The 22,753-nt window shown below is 42.0% G+C and overlaps 1 protein-coding gene across 4 annotated transcripts in view; it reads left to right on the top strand.

Moving 5' to 3' along the window:
* KCTD9 (potassium channel tetramerization domain containing 9) overlaps positions 1 to 22,753 on the top strand; it is a 77,707-nt gene that overhangs the window by 19,217 nt on the left and 35,737 nt on the right. For all 4 annotated transcript variants that reach the window (XM_081237199.1, XM_081237202.1, XM_081237201.1 and 1 more), the window contains 3 exons: positions 14,972 to 15,039; positions 15,128 to 15,223; positions 15,933 to 16,082. In XM_081237199.1, the coding sequence (XP_081093325.1) occupies positions 14,972 to 15,039; positions 15,128 to 15,223; positions 15,933 to 16,082 (314 nt within the window). The remainder of the gene's footprint in view (positions 1 to 14,971; positions 15,040 to 15,127; positions 15,224 to 15,932; positions 16,083 to 22,753) is intronic.

The following is a 22,753-nucleotide window of genomic DNA, read 5'->3' as shown; positions in this document are numbered from 1 at the left end:
CAGCTTTCTTTTGATTTCCATTTGCATGGAGTATCTTTTTTCATCCCTTCACTTTCAGTCTGTATGTGTCCCTAGGTCTGAAGTGGGTCTCTTGTAGACAGCATATAGATGGGTCTTGTTTTTGTATCCATTCCATTCAGCCAGTCTCTGTCTTTTTGTTTGGGCATTTAATCCATTTACATCCAAGGTTACTATGAATATGTATGTTCCTATTACCATTTTCTTAATTGTTTTGGGTTTGTTTTTGTGGGTCTTTTTCTTCTCTTGTGTTTCCACCTAGAGAATTTTCTTTAGCATTTGTTGTAAAGCTGGTTTGGTGGTGCTGAATTCTCTTAGCTTTTGCTTGTCTGTAAAACTTTTGATTTCTATGTCAAATTTGAATGAGATGCTTGCTAGGTAAAGTAATCTTGGTTTTAGGTTTTTCTCTTTCATCATTTTAAGTATATCCTGCCACTCCTTCCTGGTCTGCAGAGTTTCTGCTGAAAAATCAGCTCGTAACCTTATGGGGATTCCTTTGCATGTTGTTTTTTGTTTTTCCCTTGCTGCTTTTAATATTTTTTCTTTGAATTTAATTTTTGTTAGTTTGATTAATATGTGTCTTGGTGTGTTTCTTCTCTGGTTTTTCCTGTATGGGAGTCTCTGCACTACCTGGACTTTGGTGACTCTTTCCTTTCCCATGTTAAGGAATTTTTCAACTATAATCTCTTCAAATGTTTTCTCAGACCCTTTCTTTTTCTCTTCTTCATCTGGGAGCCCTATAATTTGAATGTTGATGTGTTTAGTGTTGTCCCACAGGTTTCTAATATTGTCTTCAATTCTTTTCATTCTTTTTTCTTCATTCTGCTCCTCCGCAGTTATTGCCACCATTCCATCTTCCAGCTCACTTATCCATTCTTCTGCCTCAGTTATTCTGCTGTTGATTCCTTCTAGTGTATTTTTCATTTCAGTTATTGCATTGTTCATCTGTTTCTTTGTACTTTAGTTCTTCTGGATCTTTGTTAAACATTTCTTTTTTTTTTTTTTTTACATCTTTATTGGAGTATAATTGCTTTACAGTGGTGTGTTAGTTTCTGCTTTATAACAAAGTGAATCAGTTATACATGTACATCTGTTCCCATATCCCTTCCCTCTTGCATCTCCCTCTCTCCCACCCTCCCTATCCCACCCCTCTAGGTGGTCACAAAGCACCAAGCTGATCTCCCTCTGCTATGCGGCTGCTTCCCACTAGCTATCTACCTTACATTTGGTAGTGTATATATGTCCATGCCTCTCTCTTGCTTTGTCACAGCTTACCCTTCTCCCTCCCCATATCCTCAAGTCCATTCTCTAGTAGGTCTGTGTCTTTATTCCTGTCTTACCCCTAGGTTCTTCATAACATTTTTTTTCTTAAATTCCATATATATGTGTTAGCATACGGTATTTGTCTTTCTCTTTCTGACTTATTTCACCCTGTATGACAGACACTAGGTCCATCCACCTCATTACAAATAGCTCAATTTCGTTTCTTTTTATGGCTGAGTAATATCCCATTGTATATATGTGCCACATCTTCTTTATCCATTCATCTGATGATGGACACTTAGGTTGTTTCCATCTCCTGGCTATTGTAAATACAGCTGCAGTGAACATTATGGTACATGACTCTTTTTGAATTATGGTTTTCTCAGGGTATATGCCCAGTAGTGGGATTGCTGGGTCATATGGTAGTTCTATTTATAGTTTTTTAAGGAACCTCCATACTGTTCTCCATAGTGGCTGTACCAATTGACATTGCCACCAGCAGTGCAAGAGTGTTCCCTATTCTCCACAGCCTCTCCAGCATTTATTGTTTCTAGATTTTTTGATGATGGCCATTCTGACTGGTGTGAGATGATATCTCATTGTAGTTTTGATTTACATTTCTCTAATGATTAATGATGTTGAGCATTCTTTCATGTGTTTGTTGGCACTCTGTATATCTTCTTTGGAGAAATGTCTATTTAGGTCTTCTGCCCATTTTTGGATTGGGTTGTTTGTTTTTTTGTTATTGAGCTGCATGAGCTGCTTATAAATTTTGGAGATTAATCCTTTGTCAGTTGCTTCATTTGCAAATATTTTCTCCCATTCTGAGGGTTGTGTTGGTCTTGTTTATGGTTTCCTTTGCTGTGCAAAGGCTTTGAAGTTTCATTAGGTCCCACTTGTTTATTTTTGTTTTTATTTCCATTTCTCTAGGAGGTGGGTCCAAAAGGATCCTGCTGTGATTTATGTCATAGAGTGTTCTGCCTATGTTTTCCTCTAAGAGTTTGATAGTTTCTGGCCTTACATTTAGGTCTTTAATCGATTTTGAGCTTATTTTTGTGTATGGTGTTAGGGAGTGATCTAATCTCCTACTTTTACATGTCACTGTCCAGTTTTCCCATCAGCACTTATTGAAGAGGCTGTCCTTTCTCCACTGTACATTCCTGCCTCCTTTATCAAAGATAAGGTGACCATATGTGCGTGGGTTTATCTCTGGGCTTTCTATCCTGTTCCATTGATCTATCTTTCTGTTTTTGTGCCAGTACCATACTGTCTTGATTACTGTAGCTTTGTAGTATAGTCTGAAGTCAGGGAGCCTGATTCCTCCAGCTCCGTTTTTCGTTCTCAAGATGGCTTTGGCTATCCGGGGTCTTTTGTGTTTCCATACAAATTGTGAAATTTTTTGTTCTAGTTCTGTGAAAAATGCCATTGGTAGTTTGATAGGGATTGCATTGAATCTGTAGATTGCTTTGGGTAGTAGAGTCATTTTCACAATGTTGCTTCTTCCAATCCAAGAACATGGTATATCTCTCCATCTATTTGTATCATCTTTAATTTCTTTCATCAGTGTCTTACAATTTTCTGCATACAGGTCTTTTGTCTCCTTAGGTAGGTTTATTCCTAGATATTTTATTCTTTTTGTTGCAATGGTAAATGGGAGTGTTTTCTTCATTTCACTTTCAGATTTTTCATCATTAGTGTATAGGAATGCCAGAGATTTCTGTGCATTAATTTTGTATCCTGCTACTTTACCAAATTCATTGATTAGCTCTAGTAGTTTTCTGGTAGCATCTTTAGGATTCTCTATGTATAGTATCATGTCATCTGCAAACAGTGACAGCTTTACTTCTTCTTTTCCGATTTGGATTTCTTTTATTTCCTTTTCTTCTCTGATTGCTGTGGCTAAAACTTCCAAAACTAGGTTGAATAAGAGTGGTGAGAGTGGGCAACCTTGTCTTGTTCCTGATCTTAGTGGAAATGCTTTCAGTTTTTCACCATTGAGGACGATGTTGGCTGTGGGTTTGTCATATATGGTTTTTATTCTGTTGAGGAAAGTTCCCTCTGTGCCTACTTTCTGCAGGGTTTTTATTATAAATGGGTGTTGAATTTTGTCGAAAGCTTTCTCTGCATCTATTGAGATGATCATATGGTTTTTCTCCTTCCATTTGTTAATATGGTGTATCACGTTGATTGATTTGCGTATATTGAAGAATCCTTGCATTCCTGGAATAAACTCCACTTGATTATGGTGTATGATCCTTTTAATGTGCTGTTGGATTCTGTTTGCTAGTATTTTGTTGAGGATTTTTGCATCTATGTTCATCAGTGATATTGGCCTGTAGTTTTCTTTCTTTGTGACATCCTTGTCTGGTTTTGGTATCCAGGTGATGGTGGCCTCATAGAATGAGTTTGGGAGGGTTCCTGCCTCTGCTATATTTTGGAAGAGTTTGAGAAGGATAGGTGTTAGCTCTTCTCTAAATGTTTGATAGAGTTCACCTGTGAAGCCGTCTGGTCCTGGGCTTTTGTTTGTTGGAAGATTTTTAATCACAGTTTCAATTTCAGTGCTGGTGATTGGTCTGTTCATATTTTCTATTTCTTCCTGATTCAGTCTTGGCAGGTTGTGCATTTCTATGAATTTGTCCATTTCTTCCAGGTTGTTCATTTTATTGGCATAGTGTTGCTTGTAATAATCTCTCATGATGTTTTGTATTTCTGCAGTGTCAGTTGTTACTTCTCCTTTTTCATTTCTAATTCTGTTGATTTGAGTCTTCTCCCTTTTTTACTTGATGAATCTGGCTAATGGTTTATCAATTTTGTTTATCTTCTCAAAGAACCAGCTCTTAGTTTTATTGATCTTTGCTATCGTTTCCTTCATTTCTTTTTTTTTTTTTGTGGTACGCGGGCCTCTCACTGTTGTGGCCTCCCCCGTTGCGGAGCACAGGTTCCGGAAGCGCAGGCCCAGCAGCCATGGCTCACGGGCCCAGCCGCTCCGCGGCACGTGGGATCCTCCCAGACCGGGGCACGAACCCGTGTCCCCTGCATCGGCAGGCGGACTCTCAACCACTGCGCCACCAGGGAAGCCCCCTTCATTTCTTTTTCATTTATTTCTGGTCTGAGGCTTATGATTTCTTTCTTTCTGCTAACTTTGGGGTTTTTTTGTTTTTCTTTCTCTAATTGCTTTAGGTGCAAGGTTAGGGTGTTTATTCGAGATGTTTCCTTTTTCTTAAGGTAGGATTATATTCCTATAAACTTCCCTCTTAGAACTGCTTTTGCTGCATCCCATAGCTTTTGGGTCGTCGTGTCTCCACTGTCATTTATCTCTAGGTATTTTTTGATTTCCTCTTTGATTTCTTCAGTGATCACTTCATTATTAAGTAGTGTATTGTTTAGCCTCCATGTGTTTGTATTTTTTACAGGTCTTTTCCTGTAATTGGTATCTAGTCTCATACCACTGTGGTCGGATAAGATACTTGATACGATTTCAGTTTTCTTAAATTTACCAAGGCTTGATTTGTGACACAAGATATGTTCTATCCTGGAGAATGTTCCATGAGCACTTGAGAAAAATGTGTATTCTGTTGTTTTTGGATGGAATGTCCTATAAATATCAATTAAGTCCATCTTGTTTAATGTATCATTTAAAGCTTGTGTTTCCTTATTTATTTTCATTTTGGATGATCTGTCCATTGGTGAAAGTGTTAAAGTCCCGTACTTTGAATGTGTTACTGTCAATTTCCCCTTTTATGGCTGCTACTATTTGCCTTATGTATTGAGGTGCTCCTATGTTGGGTGCATAAATATTTACAATTGTTATATCTTCTTCCTGGATTGATCCCTTGATCATTATGTAGTGTCCTTCTTTGTCCCTTCTGTTAGTCTTTATTTTAGAGTCTATTTTGTCTGATATGAGAATTGCTACTCCAGCTTTCTTTTGATTTCCATTTGCATGGAATATCTTTTTCCATCCCCTTACTTTCAGTCTGTATGTGTCTCTAGGTCTGAAGTGGGTCTCTTGTAGACAGCGTATATATGGGTCTTGTTTTTGTATCCATTCTGCCAATCTGTGTCTTTTGGTGGGAGCATTTAGTCCATTTACATTTCAGGTAATTAGTGATATGTATGTTCCTATTCCCATTTTCTTAATTGTTTTGGGTTCGTTATTGTAGGTCTTTTCCTTCTCTTGTGTTTCTTGCCTTGAGAAGTTCCTTTAGCATTTGTTGTAAAGCTGGTTTGGTGGTGCTGAACTCTCTCAGCTTTTGCTTGTCTGTAAAGGTTTTAATTTCTCCATCAAATCTGAATGAGAGATCCTTGCTGGGTAGAGTAATCTTGGTTGCAGGTTTTTCTCCTTCATCACTTTAAATATGTCCTGCCAGTCCCTCCTGGCTTGCAGAGTTTCTGCTGAAAGATCAGCTCTTAACCTTATGGGGATTCCCTTGTGTGTTATTTGTTGTTTTTCCCTTGCTGCTTTTAATATGTTTTCTTTGTATTTAATTCTTGACAGTTTGATTAATATGTGTCTTGGTGTATATTTCTCCTTGGATTTATCCTGTATGGGACTCTCTGTGCTTCCTGGACTTGATTAACTATTTCCTTTCCCATATTATGGAAGTTTTCAACTATAATCTGTTCAAATAGTTTCTCAGTCCCTTTCTTTTTCTCTTCTTCTTCTGGAACCCCTATAATTCGAATGTTGGTGCGTTTAATATTGTCCCAGAGGTCTCTGAGACTGTCCTCAGTTCTTTTCATTCTTTTTTCTTTTTCTGCTCTGCAGCAGTTATTTCCACTATTTTATCTTCCAGGTCACTTATCCATTCTTCTGCCTCAGTTATTCTGCTATTGATCCCTTCTAGAGTATTTTTAATTTCATTTATTGTGTTGTTCATTGTTGCTTGTTTCATCTTTAGTTCTTCTGGGTCCTTGTTGGATGTTTCTTGCATTTTGTCTCTTCTATTTCCAAGATTATGGATCATCTTTACTATCATTATTCTGAATTCTTTTTCAGGTAGACTGCCTATTTCCTCCTCATTTGTTAGGTCTGGTGGGTTTTTATCTTGCTCCTTCTCCTGCTGTGTGTTTTTGTGTCTTCTCATTTTGCTTATCTTACTGTGTTTGGGGTCTCCTTTTTGCAGGCTGCAGGTTCGTAGTTCCCGTTGTTTTTGGTGTCTGTCCCCAGTGGCTAAGGTTGGTTCAGTGGGTTGTGTAGGTAGGCTTCCTGGTGGAGGGGACTAGTGCCTGTGTTCTGGTGGATGAGGCTGGATCTTGTCTTTCTGGTGGGCAGGTCCACGTCTGGTGGTGTGTTTTGCGTTGTCTTTGGACTTATTACGGTTTTCGGCAGTGTCTCTGCTAATGGTTGTGTTCCTGTCTTGCTAGTTGTTTGGCATAGGGTGTCCAGCACTGTAGCCTGCTGGTCATTGAGTGAAGCTGGGTGCTGGTGTTGAGATGGAGATCTCCGGGAGATTTTTGCCCTTTGATATTATGTGGAGCTGGGAGGTCTCTTGTGGACTAGTGTCCTGAAGTTGGCTCTCTCACCTCAGAGGCACAGCACTGACTCCTGGCTGCAGCACAAAGAGCCTTTCATCCACATGGCTCAGAATAAAAGGGAGAAAAAGTAGAAAGAAATAATTAGTAGAAGAGAGAGAGAGAGGGAGGGAGGGAGGGAGGGAATGAGGGAGAGGGAGAGGGAGAGAGAGAGGGAGGGAGGGAGGGAAGGAAGGAAGAAAAGAAAGAAAGAAAGAAGATAAAGTAATATAAAGTAAGATAAAATAAATAAAGTTATTAAAATATAAATTAATTATTAAGAAAAAAAAATGGATGGATAGACCCCTAGGAGAAATGGTGGAAGCAAAGCTATACAGACAGAATCACACACAGAAGCATACACATACAGACTCACAAAAAGAGGAAAAGGGGAAAAAATCATAGATCTTGCTCTCAAAGTCCACCTCCTCAATTTGGGATGATTCGTTGTCTATTCATGTATTCCACACATGCAGGTACATCAAGTTGATTGTGGAGCTTTAATCTGCTGCTCCTGAGGCTGCTGGGAGAGATTTCCCTTTCTCTTCTTTGTTCTCACAGCTCCTGGGTCTCAGTTTTGGATTTGGCCCCGCCTCTGTGTGTAGGTCGCCAGAGGGCATCTGTTCTTCACTCAGACAGGACGGGGTTAAAGGAGCAGCTGCTTCGGGGGCTCTGGCTCACTGAGGCCAGGGGGAGGGAAGGGTACGAGTGCGGGGTGAGCCTGCGGCGGCAGAGGCTGGCGTGACGTTGCACCAGCCTGAGGCTCGCCGTGCGCTCTTCCGGGGAAGTTGTCCCTGGATTCCGGGACCCTGGCAGTGGTGGGCTGCACAGGCTCCCTGGAAGCGGGATGTGGATAGTGACCTGTGCTCGCACACAGGCTTCTTGGTAGTGGCAGCAGCAGCCTTACAGTCTTATGCCCGACTCTGGGGTCCGCACTTTTAGCCGCGGCTCGCACCCCTCTCTGGAGCTCCTTAAGCAGTGCTCTTTTTTTTTTTTTTTTTTTTTTTTGTGGTACGCGGGCCTCTCACTGTCGTGGCCTCTCCCGCCGCAGAGCACAGGACCCGGACGTGCAGGCTCAGCGGCCATGGCTCACAGGCCCAGCCGCTCCGCGGCATGTGGGATCCTCCCCGACCGGGGCACGAACCCGCATCCCCTGCATCGGCAGGCGGACTCTTCAACCACTGCGCCACCAGGGAAGGCCCTAAGCAGTGCTCTTAATCCCCTCTTCTCACGCACCAGGAAGCAAAGAGGGAAGAAAGAGTCTCGTGCCTCTTCGGCAGGTCCAGACTTTCCCCCAGACTCCCTCCCGGCTAGCCGTGGCGCACTAACCCCCTGCAGGCTGTGTTCACACCGCCAACCCCAGTCCTCTTCCTGCGCTCCGACTGAAGCCCGAGCCTCAGCTTCCAGCCCCGCCCGCCCTGGCGGGTGAGCAGACAAGCCTCTCGGGCTGGTGAGTGCCGGTCGGCCCCGATCCTCTCTGCGGGGATCTCTTCACTTTGCCCTCTGCATCCCTGTGGCTGCGCTGTCCTCCGCAGCCCCGAAGCTCCCCGCTCCGCCACCCATAGTCTCCGCCCGCGAAGGGGCTTCCTAGTGTGTGGAAACCTTTCCTCCTTCACGGCTCCCTCCCACTGGTGCAGGTCCCATCCCTATCCTTTTGTCTCTGTTTATTCTTTTTTCTTTTGCCCTACCCCGGTACATGGGGGAGTTTCTTGCCTTTTGGGAGGTCTGAGGTCTTCTGCCAGCGTTCAGTAGGTGTTCTGTAGGAGTTGTTCTATGTGTGGATGTATTTCTGATGTATCTGTGGAGAGGAAGGTGATCTCCACGTCTTACTCTTCTGCCATCTTCCCCTCGTTCTCCATCTCTAGCTAAACATTTCTTGTATTTTCTCAATGTGTGCCTCCAACTCTATTTCCGAGATTCTGGATCATCTTTACTATCATTACTGTGAATTCTTTTTCAGGTAGGTTGCATATTTCTTCTTCACTTATTTGGTCTTGTAGGTTTTTACCTTCTTCATCTGTGACATAATTTTTTGTCAACTCATTTTGTTTTTTTTGGGTTTTTTTGATGGGTGGGATTGTGTTCCCATCCTACTGGTTGTTTGGCCTGAGGCTTCCAGTACTGGCATTTGTAGGCTGTTGGGTAGAGCTGAGTCTTGGTCCCGAGATGAGGACCTCTGGGAGACCTCACTCCTATGAATATTCCCTGGGGTCTGAGGTTCTCTGTTAGTCCAGTGGTTCAGACTCGGAGGTCCCACTACAGGATCTCTGGCCCGACCCCCAGCTCATGAACCAAGATCTTGCAAGCCGTGCGAGGTGCCAAAAAGACAAAAGAAAAGAAGGAGCAGAACAGTAAGAAAGAGTAAATAACAAGATTAGAAAACTAACCGCCATCTTAGAAAGAATTAAAAAATAAAGGGGCTTCCCTGGTGGTGCTGTGGTTGAGAGTCCGCCTGCCGATGCAGGGGACACGGGTTCGTGCCCCGGTCCGGGAAGATCCCACATGCCACGGAGCAGCTGGGCCCGTGAGCCATGGCCACTGAGCCTGAGTGTCCGGACCTTGTGCTCCGCAACGGGAAAGGGCATAACAGAGGCCCGTGTACTGCCAAAAAAAAAAAATTTTTTTTAATAAATAAATAAAAATGTAGATGAAACAACAACTGGAGGGTAAAACAGAACCACAGTGGTAATAAAGAGGAGGGGGAAGAAAGGCAGAAAAGGCCTTGGCTGTGGGGGGCGCGGCTTAGGTAGGGGTGGGGTTTAGGTGGTGGACGGGGCCTGTGCTTAGGACCCACAGGGCCAGAAAATGCCCTGGAGCAGGGTCTTAGACTCAACACAGCAAGAGGGGCCCAGGAGTGCCTCTGGCCCTGGAGGGCAGATGACCAGGTCCAGGACCCCAGCATGCTCACTGAGCCCAAGTGGGTGGGGGAAGTCCCAGAGGGCCCCTCCCCATTGGCCTCTCTTCTTCTCCCTCCCATGTCCTCAGCATCCACGTGGCTAGAGGTGGCCCCAGAAGGCAAGGGACCATACCCGGAAGCCCAACAGGCTTCCTGGAGCTGAGTGGGCAGGGGAAACGCCTGGGTTGCTTCCCCTGATCCTCTGGCCCTGGAACGTCCCCTCGTCCCGTCTGCCTCTCTTCCGCTTCCCACCTCCTCCCTCCCTCCTATGCTCCCAGGACCAGCGTGGCACAGAGGGGGCCTCGCAGGGTGAGGGACCTGGCTTGGGACCCCAGCACGTCTCCCGGGCTGAGTGGTCTGGGGAAACACCCGCCACACCTCCCCGATCCTCCGGTCCTTGAGGGTTCCCCCCACCACTGGCCACCTCTCCTCTTTCCCCCTTCTCCCTCCCATGCCCCTAGGACCCATGAGGCCAGAGGGGACCTGGGAGAGAAGGGGGCCCAGGAAAACGGAGGATCAGGCCCGACAGCCCAGTAGGCTTCCCGGGCACAAGTGAGTAGGTGAAACAACCTCCGTGCCTCCCCTGGTCCTCCTATCACAGAGGGCCCCTCCCCCATCCACCTTTCCCCTTCACCACCCCCACCTCCCTCCTACACCCCTAGAAACAACATGGCCCAGAGGGGGCCTTGGAGGGTCGAGGACCCTGCCTGGGAGCCCTGCATGCTTCCTGGCCGATTGGGCAGGGGAAACACCTGATTCTCCAAGCCCCTGAGGGTCCCTCCAGGTGTGGGAACCCCTCCCCCACCTTCCCAGTCACCCCTCAGGGGCGCCAGTCCTGTCCAGCCTCCACTTCTCCTCCCCCCTCATTCCCACCATGTCCTACCCAGTCACTCGGGGGTTCCTCCTGTCTCCTTGGGCATTGAGGTTCCCCACCAGCATCTGGCAGGCGCCTTAGTTGTGGGGAGACATGAAGTCTGCCTCCTGCCCCACCGCCATCTTCTGTAGGCTCTTGTTTTTTCAATCCACTCTGCCACTTTGTGTCTTTTGATTGGAGCATCTAGTCCATTGACATTTAAGGTAACTTTTGATGAGTATTGCTATTGTAGAGCTTGTTTTCCAGTTGATTTTTGTATTTCTTCTTTGTTCCTTTTTCTTCTTGTTTTTCCTTTCATCGTTTAATGATTTCCTTTTGTATTATGCTTGTGTTCTCTTCCTTTTGTTTTTGTGCATCTATTGTATGTCTTTGATTTGGGGTCACCCTGTTTTTCAGGTATGTTAACCCCTTCCTATATGTACTTGCTTTAGAATCTATAGTGGTATAGCCTCAAACACATTCTAAAAGATAACCTACATTGTCTTACTCTCTTCCCCCACTTTTTATGATTTTGATGTCCTCTTTTACATCTTCATGTTTATCCTTTTGCTGTTCATTGTGGTTATCATCACTTTCACAAAAAAATTATGTTTTAAAAATCTGCATACTGGCTTATTTATGTGATTTACTTTCCAATTGTGATTTTCTCTTTCCTGTAAATTCTTACTTCTTTTCTACTTAGAAAAGACCTTTCAGTATTTCTTTTAGGGATAGATTTAGTATCGCTCTATTCCTTTAGTTTTTGCTTGTCTGAGAAATTCTTTCTCTCTCCTTCTAAGTGTTGATCTAGCTGGGTAGAGTATCCTAGGTTGCAGATTTTTCCCTTTAAGTACTTTGAATGTATCTTGCAGCTCATTTGTGGCCTGCAACATTTCTGTAAAGAAATCAGCTGATAGCCTTATGGGGGGGTTTCCCTTGTAATTATCCCTTTGTTTTTTCTCTTGCTGCCTTTAGAATCCTCTCTTTAACTTTTACCATTTTAATTATAGTATATCTTGGTATAGATCTGTTTGGGTTCATCTTGTTTGTAACCCTCTGTACTTCCTATACTTGTGTATCTGTTTCCTTCTTTAAGTTTGGGATGTTTTCAGCCATAATTTCTTCAAATACATTTTCAATTCCCTTTTCTCTTTCTTCTCCTTCTGGGATGCCTGTTATGTGTAGATTGGTACACTTTACATTATCCCATAGGTCTTTTAAATTGCTTTCAATTTTTTTTTTTTTCCATTTGGCTTTCTATCTGCTGTTCTGACTGGGGTATTTCCATTGTTCCGTCTTCCACATCACTTATTTATTCTTCTGCATTATTCAACCTGTTATTCATTGCCTTTATTTAGTTCAGCTTTCATCTCGGCGAATGAGTTTTCTCATTTTCCTTGGTTCCTCTTTACACTTTCTAGTTCCTTTTTACAGTAATCTACATTTGCATTGACAACCTTTCTTAGTTCCTTCAATATTTTCATTATATATTTTTTGAACTCAATGTCTATTAGACTGAGCAGATCTGTTTCATTGTTTGTTCCTTCTGGGGAATTCTCTTGATCTTTTCTGGGAGTGGTTTCTCTGCTTCTTCATTTTACTTACATTTCTCTTACTCTGAGTTTACAACAAACAATTATCTACTGTGGTCTTGGAGGGCTATTAGTATGTGGAAGTGTCCCTGCGTAGCTTGTGTGGGTTTATCATTTTTGGTGCAAGGTCTGTTTTCCGGATGTATACCTGCCACCTCTTTCCTCAGTGTGTGCTGGCCATTATCCCCTTGATAGAGGGTGTGACTGATGTTGTGGTGACCAAAGGCTACACTGGATGTTGAGTGGGGCCTCCTCTTTGCTCTGTGGTTGTCACAGCCCTCTCAGTGGCAGGGTCTGCTCCCTAGTTATTGCAGTAGAAGCCCCCAGATCCGTTTCTGAGCTGTGGTGTGAGGTAGTTGGGATTGGAGTATGCCCAGGGAGAGGAGCCCCTGAGTATTCCTCCTCCAGAGCTCTCCACCAGGGAGTGCGTTCTGTGCTGTCACCCGTCACCCATCGTGTGGACTCACAAAGTACACTGTTGTTGGCACTGCGCTCGGTCCCGCCTCAACCGTGAGAATGCAGGCAGTAAGCCCTGGTGTCCCTCAGGCGCTGTGTTCACAAAGTCACCAGCATAGGTCTGCTGGCAATGATCCATTGAAGTGAGGTAGCAAGACCACAGTAGTCACACACCTGAACCTGCTGTTGGAGCTATTGAAGCAGCACAGACTCCAGCCCAGCCTCTGCATGCATGCACCCACAAACCACATAGCTGCTAAGGCCAGACTGGTCCCAGCCACGGGAGCACCCATTTTCCACTTGGATGTCCTGCAGGCGCTGAGTATACAAAGCCAGTGGCTGTGGCGTAGATCTGCACAGCAGTGGGCAGAGGGCTCAGATTTCAGCCCCGCCTCTGCATGTGGGCAGCCCGCTGGCATGCTCCCAGAGCTCCTACAGGTAGCGCTGAGTCAGCTGAAAGCGTGTGGAGAAAGAGGCTGCTATGGCAGGCCTGTCCCTCCCTTCCATGCTCCTTAACAAAAGGGCTTTGCTTCTATGGTGGGCCTGGGCTTCTTCTACATACACCCCTGGTTGCAGCCCATACCATGCTCCAGCCCCTTCAGGCTTTCTCCGAGCAGCCAACCCTGGTCCTCTCCCTGGGTCTGTCCTCTGAAACCCAAGTTTCAGAACTGAGCTCCCGCCCACACCAGTGGTTGCACATCTCAGGCTGGGGAGCACAGGGCAGTGACCCGGACCATCTGTGCAGGTCTCTCTCTGATCTGCCTGCCATAAACTGGCTGCTGCACTTTGCTTTGAGCCTCTAAAGCTCCATTTCTGTCCTGGCTGATCTCCCCACCTGTGAAGAGGCTTTCCAGGTTGTGGGAAACTTTTCTCTTTCACAACTCCCTCCCAGATGTGCAAGTCCCATCCCAATGCTTTTTTTTTTTATTCTTATACTACCTGGTTATGAGGAGATCTTTCATGCGATTTTGGGTGTTTGAGATATTCTGCCAGCATTCAGAGGGTATTCTGTGAGAAATGTTCCCGATGTAGATGTATATTTGATGTATTTGTGGGAGGAGGTGAGCTCCACATCCTTCTATTCTGCCATCTTGTGTGAGCCCCCTGGAAATCCTTCATTTAAAATTGATTCTCCTATAAGAAAGGTTTCTGAATTATACTGCTTGACTTTTGTTTTGAAGCTCTCTTACATTTATACACTTCTGTAATATTCTGATTCAGTAACTAAAAGATCTCTGACAAACTGATTCATATCTGCTTCATTCACAAACTCAAGGGGCTTCCCTGGTGGCACAGTGGTTAGGAATCCATCTGCCAATTCAGGGGACACAGGTTCGAGCCCTGGTCCAGGAAGATCCCACATGCTGCGGAGCATCGAAGCCCATGCACCACAACTACTGAGCCTGCACTCTACAGCCTGCAAACCACAGCTACTGAAGCCCATGTGCCTAGAGCCTGTGCTCCACAACAAGAGAAGCCACCACAATGAGAAGTCCATGCACCACAACAAAGAGTAACCCCTGCTCGTAACAACTAGAGAAAGCCCGCACACAGCAACAAAGATCCATCACAGCCAAAAATAAATAAATTAAATAAATTTATCTTAAAAAAAAAAAAAAACCATGGTACTGTGACTGTGTTAAATATATTAAAAAAAAAAGTCAATGAAAGCCTTCCATGGTGGAGCAGTGGTTAAGAACCTGCCTGCCAATGCAGGGGACACGGGTTTGAGCCCTGGTCCAGGAAGATCCCACATGCCACGGAGCAACTAAGCCTGTGTGCCACAACTACTGAGCCCATGTGCCACAACTACTGAGCACTCTTAGAGCCCATGCTCCACAACAAGAGACACCACTGCAATGAGAAGCCAGCATATTGCAACGAAGAGTAGTCCCTGCTCGCCGCAACTAGAGGAAGCCTGCACACAGCAACGAAAACCCAATGCAGCCAAAAATAAATAAATTTTTTTTAAAAAGTCAATGAAATGTTAAGATTAGGTGAACTAATCATTTATTATTGGTCTTACAAATCACTATGTCAGTTATTTTAGGAATGTGTGATGTTAGGATTTTTTTGACTGTGGCCTATTTAATTTTCAGAAATAATTTTGTAATATGGAAAGCTTTCATTCTAATTCATGAGTCTTTTGCTGTATGTAAACTATTTAGAAAAACTTTGTTTACAAATATTTTAAAATATTCTATATATACATATATATGTTCTAAACATTAGTTATTTTTCTTCTATACTGATGGATAGCCTTCTTGTATTTCACTTCTGTTGTGAGAATTTAACTTTATAGAATTTTTTTATAAATGATTCTATAAATGTTAAAATGAATAGCAGTCTATAAAAGTCAAATTGTTTTTATTATGATAGGTGTGTTAGAAGAAGCAAGATTTTTTGGTATTGACTCATTGATTGAACACCTAGAAGTGGCAATAAAGGTAAGGCTCTTTTTACATTAGCCAAGTATTACATGTATTGTAGTTATCTCCCAAAATGCTCCACTGATCTGTCAATATGCTTTTCAAGAATTCTCAACCACCAGAAGATCATTCACCAATATCTCGAAAGGAATTTGTCCGATTTCTGCTAGCCACTCCAACCAAATCAGAATTGCGTTGCCAGGTAATTAAAGCAGACTTTTACATGAGTTATTCTTGTAGGAAAATCTGTGAGTAAAGTTTTAAATTCTTCTGGGAATTTTTTTCTTGCCTTATTTTCTTTCTTCATGCAAGATATATTTTAATTATGGGTCATAGCATTGATTTAGTCCCAAAATGGTTAGACAGAAAAAGAGATGTAATAATCTTTTTTATTGTCTAATTATGCCTCATGCAGCAGTTTTTGAGTAATGCATAGGAATTGCATCAATAAAAATAAAAAGTTAATTGTACAGTTGTTATGTATGGTTAATCAGTGGAAGATACTTTTATGTATTATAGCAGTAATGATTTTAAAACCCACAATACTCACTTTAAAAAAATGAAACGATCTTGAATTATTGAATTAATAAAATAATTTAAGTACAATCAAGTTTAATAAAAAAATAATACTTATCAACAGGTATGTGGCCAGCAGAGATCTCTCTTTAGAAACTTCACATAAATGAGGCATAGCCAGGATGCATTCTAATGTTATATGTAAGTTGAGTTCCGTTAAGAACCCATTAAGGACACTAATTTTATATATCTAAGTTCCATTTGATCATGTTTTGTAATAAACTCCAAATGATGGAACTGCCAATTACTTCTAAAAAACATGGTGGTTAGCTATTGTAATTGAATATACAACAGATGGTTTAAATATTGTGACAGTTTGTGTTTTTTAATTTTAGGGTTTAAACTTCAGTGGTGCTGATCTTTCTCGTTTGGACCTTCGATACATTAACTTCAAAATGGCCAATTTAAGCCGCTGCAATCTTGCCCACGCTAATCTCTGCTGTGCAAATCTTGAACGAGCTGATCTCTCTGGATCAGTGCTTGACGTAAGAATCATTTTTGGTTACAAAAGAAAATTAAATTTTTAGTCTGTTGAACACTCAGAGCAGAAATTATATCTGTCCCTTACTGGAGCTTTTACTTGAAAACAGATAATTTACTAAGTTGACGATAAAACTGAAGGTTCTGAAAGTGAAATGGGTTGGTTTTGCAACTTTGGTATCCTTTATTAAACATAGGTCTGAAAAGTATAGCAACTAATAAGAAATGAAATCTTGAAATTAGATCCTGATCTCCTCAACACTCTATTTATCAGGACTTCTATTTTCAATGAATTAATAGGGTAAAGCTGGAAAGTATCTTTGAATTTTTCTATTCAGGTTCATTTCTGGAATAGGAAAATGTTATTGCTCCAGGGGATAAGTGGCAGTTTTTTGGGGTTTTTTTTGTGGCAGTTATTTTTATTTTTATTTTTATTATTATTATTTTTTAATTTTTTAAATTAGTTTCTGCTTTATAACAAAGTGAATCAGTCATACATATACATCTGTTCCCACATCCCTTCCCTCATGCATCTCCCTCCCTCCCACCCTCCCCATCCCACCCCTCCAGGCGGTCACAAAGCACCGAGCTGATCTCCCTGTGCTCTGTGGCTGCTTCCCACTATCTATCTACCTTACGTTTGGTAGTGTATATATGTCCATGCCTCTCTTTCGCTTTGTCACAGCTTACCCTTCCCCCTCCCCATATCCTCAAGTCCATTCTCAAGTAGGTCTGTGTCTTTATTCCCGTTTTGGCCCTAGGTCCTTCATGACTTTTTTTTTTTTTTTTTAAATTCCGCATATATGTGTTAGCATACGGTATTTGTCTTTCTCTTTCTGACTTACTTCACTCTGTATGACAGACTCTAGGTCTATCCACCTCATTACAAATAGCTCAGTTTCGTTTCTTTTTATGGCTGAGTAATATTCCATTGTATATATGTGCCACATCTTCTTTATCCATTCATCCAATGATGGACACTTAGGTTGTTTCCAGCTGCGGGCTATTGTGAATAGAGCTGCAATGAACATTTTGGTACATGTCTCTTTTGGAATTATGGTTTTCTCAGGGTATATGCCTAGTAGTGGGATTGCTGGGTCATATGGTAGTTCTATTTTTAGTTTTTTAAGGAACCTCCATACTGTTCTCCATAGTGGCTGTACCAATTCACATTCCCACCAGCAGTGCAAGAGTGTTCCCTTTTTTCCACACCCTCTCCAGCATTTATTGTTTCTAGATTTCTTGATGATGGCCATTCTGACTGGTGTGAGATGATATCTCATTGTAGTTTTGATTTGCATTTCTCTAATGATTAATGACGTTGAGCATTCTTTCATGTGTTTGTTGGCAGTCTGTATATCTTCTTTGGAGAAATGCCTATTTAAGTCTTCTGCCCATTTTTGGATTGGGTTGTTTGTTTTTTTGCTATTGAGCTGCATGAGCTGTTTATAAATTTTGGAGATTAATCCTTTGTCAGTTGCTTCATTTGCAAATATTTTCTCCCATTCTGAGGGTTGTCTTTTGGTCTTGTTTATGGTTTCCTTTGCTGTGCAAAAGCTTTGAAGTTTCATTAGGTCCCATTTGTTTATCTTTGTTTTTATTTCCATTTCTCTAGGAGGTGGGTCCAAAAGGATCTTGCTGTGATTTATGTCATAGAGTGTTCTACCTATGTTTTCCTCTAAGAGTTTGATAGTTTCTGGCCTTACATTTAAGTCTTTAATCCATTTTGAGCTTATTTTTGTGTATGGTGTCAGGGAGTGATCTAATCTCAAACTTTTACATGTCCCTGTCCAGTTTTCCCAGCACCACTTATTGAAGAGGCTGTCCTTTCTCCACTGTACATTCCTGCCTCCTTTATCAAAGATAAGTTGGCCATATATGCGTGGGTTTATCTCTGGGCTTTCTATCCTGATCCACTGATCTATCTTTCTGTTTTTATGCCAGTACCACACTGTCTTGATTACTGTAGCTTTGTAGTATAGTCTGAAGTCAGGGAGCCTGATTCCTCCAGCTCCGTTTTTCGTTCTCAAGATTGCTTTGGCTATGCGGGGTCTTTTGTTTTTCCAAACAAATTTTGAAATTTTTTGTTCTAGTTCTGTGAAAAATGCCAGTGGTAGTTTGATAGGGATTGCATTGAATCTGTAGATTGCTTTGGGTAGTAGAGTCATTTTCACAATATTGATTCTTCCAATCCAGGAGCATGGTATATCTCTCCATCTATTTGTATCATCTTTAATTTCTTTCATCAGTGTCTTATAATTTTCTGCATACAGGTCTTTTGTCTCCTTAGGTAGGTTTATTCCTAGATATTTTATTCTTTTTGTTGCAATGGTAAATGGGAGTGTTTTCTTGATTTCATTTTCAGATTTTTCATCATTAGTGTACAGGAATGCCAGAGATTTCTGTACATTAATTTTGTATCCTGCTACTTTACCAAATTCATTGATTAGTTCTAGTAGTTTTTCGGTAGCATCTTTAGGATTCTCTATGTATAGTATCATGTCATCTGCAAACAGTGACAGCTTTACTTCTTCTTTTCCAATTTGGATTCCTTTTATTTCCTTTTCTTCTCTGATTGCTGTGGCTAAAACTTCCAAAACTATGTTGAATAAGAGTGGTGAGAGTGGGCAGCCTTGTCTTGTTCCTGATCTTAGTGGAAATGGTTTCAGTTTTTCACCATTGAGGACAATGTTGGCTGTGGGTTTGTCATATATGGCCTTTATGATGTTGAGGAAAGTTCCCTCTATGCCTACTTTCTGCAGGGTTTTTATCATAAATGGGTGTTGAATTTTGTCGAAAGCTTTCTCTGCATCTATTGAGATGATCATATGGTTTTTCTCCTTCAACTTGTTAATATGGTGTATCACATTGATTGATTTGCGTATATTGAAGAATCCTTGCATTCCTGGAATAAACCCCACTTGATCATGGTGTATGATCCTTTTAATGTGCTGTTGGATTCTGTTTGCTAGTATTTTGTTGAGGATTTTTGCATCTATGTTCATCAGTGATATTGGCCTGTAGTTTTCTTTCTTGGTGACATCCTTGCCTGGTTTTGGTATCAAGGTGATGGTGGCCTCGTAGAATGAGTTTGGGAGTGTTCCTTCCTCTGATATTGTTTGGAAGAGTTTGAGAAGTATGGGTGATAGCTCTTCTCTAAATGTTTGATAGAATTCGCCTGTGAAGCCATCTGGTCCTGGGCTTTTGTTTGGTGGAAGATTTTTAATCACAGTTTCAATTTCAGTGCTTGTGATTGGTCTATTCATATTTTCTATTTCTTCCTGAGTCAGTCTTGGCAGGTTGTGCATTTCTAAGAATTTGTCCATCTCTTCCAGGTTGTTCATTTTATGGGCATAGAGTTGCTTGTAGTAATCTCTCATGATCTTTTGTATTTCTGCAGTGTCAGTTGTTACTTCTCCTTTTTCATTTCTAATTCTATTGATTTGAGTCTTCTCCCTTCTTTTCTTGATGAGTCTGGCTAATGGTTTATCAATTTTGTTTATCTTCTCAAAGAACCAGCTTTTAGTTTTATTGATCTTTGCTATCGTTTCCTTCATTTCTTTTTCATTTATTTCTGATCTGATTTTTATGATTTCTTTCCTTCTGCTAACTTTGGGGTGTTTTTGTTCTTCTTTCTCTAATTGCTTTAGGTGCAAGGTTAGGTTGTTTATTCGAGATGTTTCCTGTTTCTTAAGGTGGGATTGTATTGCTATAAACTTCCCTCTTAGAACTGCTTTTGCTGCATCCCATAGGTTTTGGGTCGTCGTGTCTCCATTGTCATTTGTTTCTAGGTATTTTTTAATTTCCTCTTTGATTTCTTCAGTGATCACTTCGTTATTAAGTAGTGTATTGTTTAGCCTCCATATGTTTGTATTTTTTACAGCTCTTTTCCTGTAATTGATATCTAGTCTCATAGCATTGTGGTCAGAAAAGACACTTGATACAATTTCAATTTTCTTAAATTTACCAAGGCTTGATTTGTGACCCAAGATATGATCTATCCTGGAGAATGTTCCATGAGCACTTGAGAAAAATGTGTATTCTGTTGTTTTTGGATGGAATGTCCTATAAAGATCAATTAAGTCCATCTTGTTTAATGTATCATTTAAAGCTTGTGTTTCCTTATTTATTTTCATTTTGGAAGATCTGTCCATTGGTGAAAGTGGGGTGTTAAAGTCCCCTACTATGATTGTGTTACTGTCGATTTCTCCTTTTTTTTTTTTTTTTTTGATTTTTTTAATGCTTGGCTTATTTATTTATTTATTTATTTATTGGCTGTGTTGGGTCTTCGTTTCTTTGCGAGGGCTTTCTCTAGTTGTGGCAAGCGGGGGCCACTCTTCATCGCGGTGCGCGGGCCTCACACTATCGCGGCCTCTCTTGTTGCGGAGCACAGGCTCCAGAAGCGCAGGCTCAGTAATTGTGGCTCACGGGGCTAGTTGCTCCGCGGCATGTGGGATCTTCCCAGACCAGGGCTCGAACCCGTGTCCCCTGCATTGGCAGGCAGATTCTCAACCACTGCGCCACCAGGGAAGCCCGATTTCTCCTTTTATGGCTGTTAGTATTTGCCTTATGTATTGAGGTGCTCCTATGTTTGGTGCATAAATATTTACAATTGTTATATCTTCTTCTTGGATCGATCCCTTGATCATTAGGTAGTGTCCTTCTTTGTCTCGTCTAGTAGTCTTTATTTTAAAGTCTATTTTGTCTGATATGAGAATTGCTACTCCAGCTTTCTTTTGGTTTCCATTTGCATGGAATATCTTTTTCCATCCCCTTACTTTCAGTCTGTATGTGTCTCTAGGTCTGAAGTGGGTCTCTTGTAGACAGCATATATATGGGTCTTGTTTTTGTATCCATTCAGCCAATCTGTGTCTTTTGGTGGGAGCATTTAGTCCATTTACATTTAAGGTAATTATTGATATGTATGTTCCTATTCCCATTTTCTTAATTGTTTTGGGTTCGTTATTGTAGGTCTTTTCCTTCTGTTGTGTTTCTTGCCTAGAGAAGTTCCTTTAGCATTTGTTGTAAAGCTGGTTTGGTGGTGCTGAACTCTCTCAGCTTTTGCTTGTCTGTAAACGTTTTAATTTCTCCATCAAATCTGAATGAGATCCTTGCTGGGTAGAGTAATCTTGGTTGCAGGTTTTTCTCCTTCATCACTTTAATTATGTCCTGCCACTCCCTTCTGGCTTGTAGAGTTTCTGCTGAGAGATCAGCTGTTATCCTGATGGGGATTCCCTTGTGTGTTATTTGTTGTTTTTGCCTTGCTGCTTTTAATATGATTTCTTTGTGTTTAATTTTTGACAGTTTGATTAATATGTGTCTTGGCGTATTTCTCCTTGGATTTATTCTGTATGGGACTCTCTGTGCTTCCTGGACTTGATTAACTATTTCCTTTCCCATATTAGGGAAGTTTTCAACTATAATCTCTTCAAATATTTTCTCAGTCCCTTTCTTTTTCTCTTCTTCTTCTGGAACCCCTATAATTCGAATGTTGGTGCATTTAATGTTGTCCCAGAGGTCTCTGAGACTGTCCTCTGTTCTTTTCATTCTTTTTTCTTTATTTTGCTCCGCAGCAGTTATTTCCACTATTTTATCTTCCACCTCACTTATCCGTTCTTCTGCCTCAGTTATTCTGCTATTGATCCCATCTAGAGTATTTTTTATTTCATGTATTGTGTTTTTAATCGATGCTTGATTCATCTTTAGTTCTTCTAGGTCCTTGTTAACTGTTTCTTGCATTTTGTCTATTCTATTTCCAAGATTTTGGATCTGGGAAATAGAATCTTGGATCATCTTTACCATCATTATTCTGAATTCTTTTTCAGGTAGACTGCCTATTACGTCTTCATTTGTTAGGTCTGGTGGGTTTTTATCTTGTTCCTTCTCCTGCTGTGTGTTTTTCTGTCTTCTCATTTTGCTTATGTTACTGTGTTTGGGGTCTCCTTTTTGCAGGCTGCAGGTTCGTAGTTCCCGTTGTTTTTGGTGTCTGTCCCCAGTGGCTAAGGTTGGTTTAGTGGGTTGTGTAGGCTTCCTGGTGGAAGGTACTAGTGCCTGTGTTCTGGTGAATGAGGCTGGATCTTGTCTTTCTGGTGGGCAGGTCCACGTCTGGTGGTGTGTTTTGGGGTGTCTGCGGACTTTTTATGATTTTAGGCCACCTCTCTGCTAATGGGTGGCGTTGTGTTTCTGTCTTGCTAGTTGTTTGGCATAGGGTGTCCAGCACTGTAGCTTGCTGGTCATTGAGTGAAGCTGGGTGCTGGTGTTGAGATGGAGATCTCTGGAAGATTTTCGCCGTTTGATATTGTGTGGAGCTGGGAGGTCTCTTGTGGACCAGTGTCCTGAAGTTGGCTCTCCCACCTCAGAGGCACAGCACTGACTCCTGGCTCCTCAATTTGGGATGATTTGTTGTCTATTCATGTATTCCACAGATGCAGGGTACATCAAGTTGATTGTGGAGCTTTAATCCGCTGCTTCTGAGGCTGCTGGGAGAGGTTTCCCTTTCTCTTCTTTGTTCTCACAGCTCCTGGGTCTCAGCTTTGGATTTGGCCCCGCCTCTGCGTGTAGGTTGCCGGAGGGCGTCTGTTCTTCGCTCAGACAGGACAGGGTTAAAGGAGCAGCCTCTTCGGGGACTCTGGCTCACTCAGGCCGGGCGGGAGGGAGGGGCACGGAGTGCGGGGCG

Source organism: Mesoplodon bidens (genome assembly GCF_964165515.1).
Source record: "Mesoplodon bidens genome assembly, chromosome: 6".
NCBI lineage: Eukaryota > Metazoa > Chordata > Mammalia > Artiodactyla > Ziphiidae > Mesoplodon > Mesoplodon bidens.
This window is presented reverse-complemented; position numbering and strand designations above follow the sequence as displayed.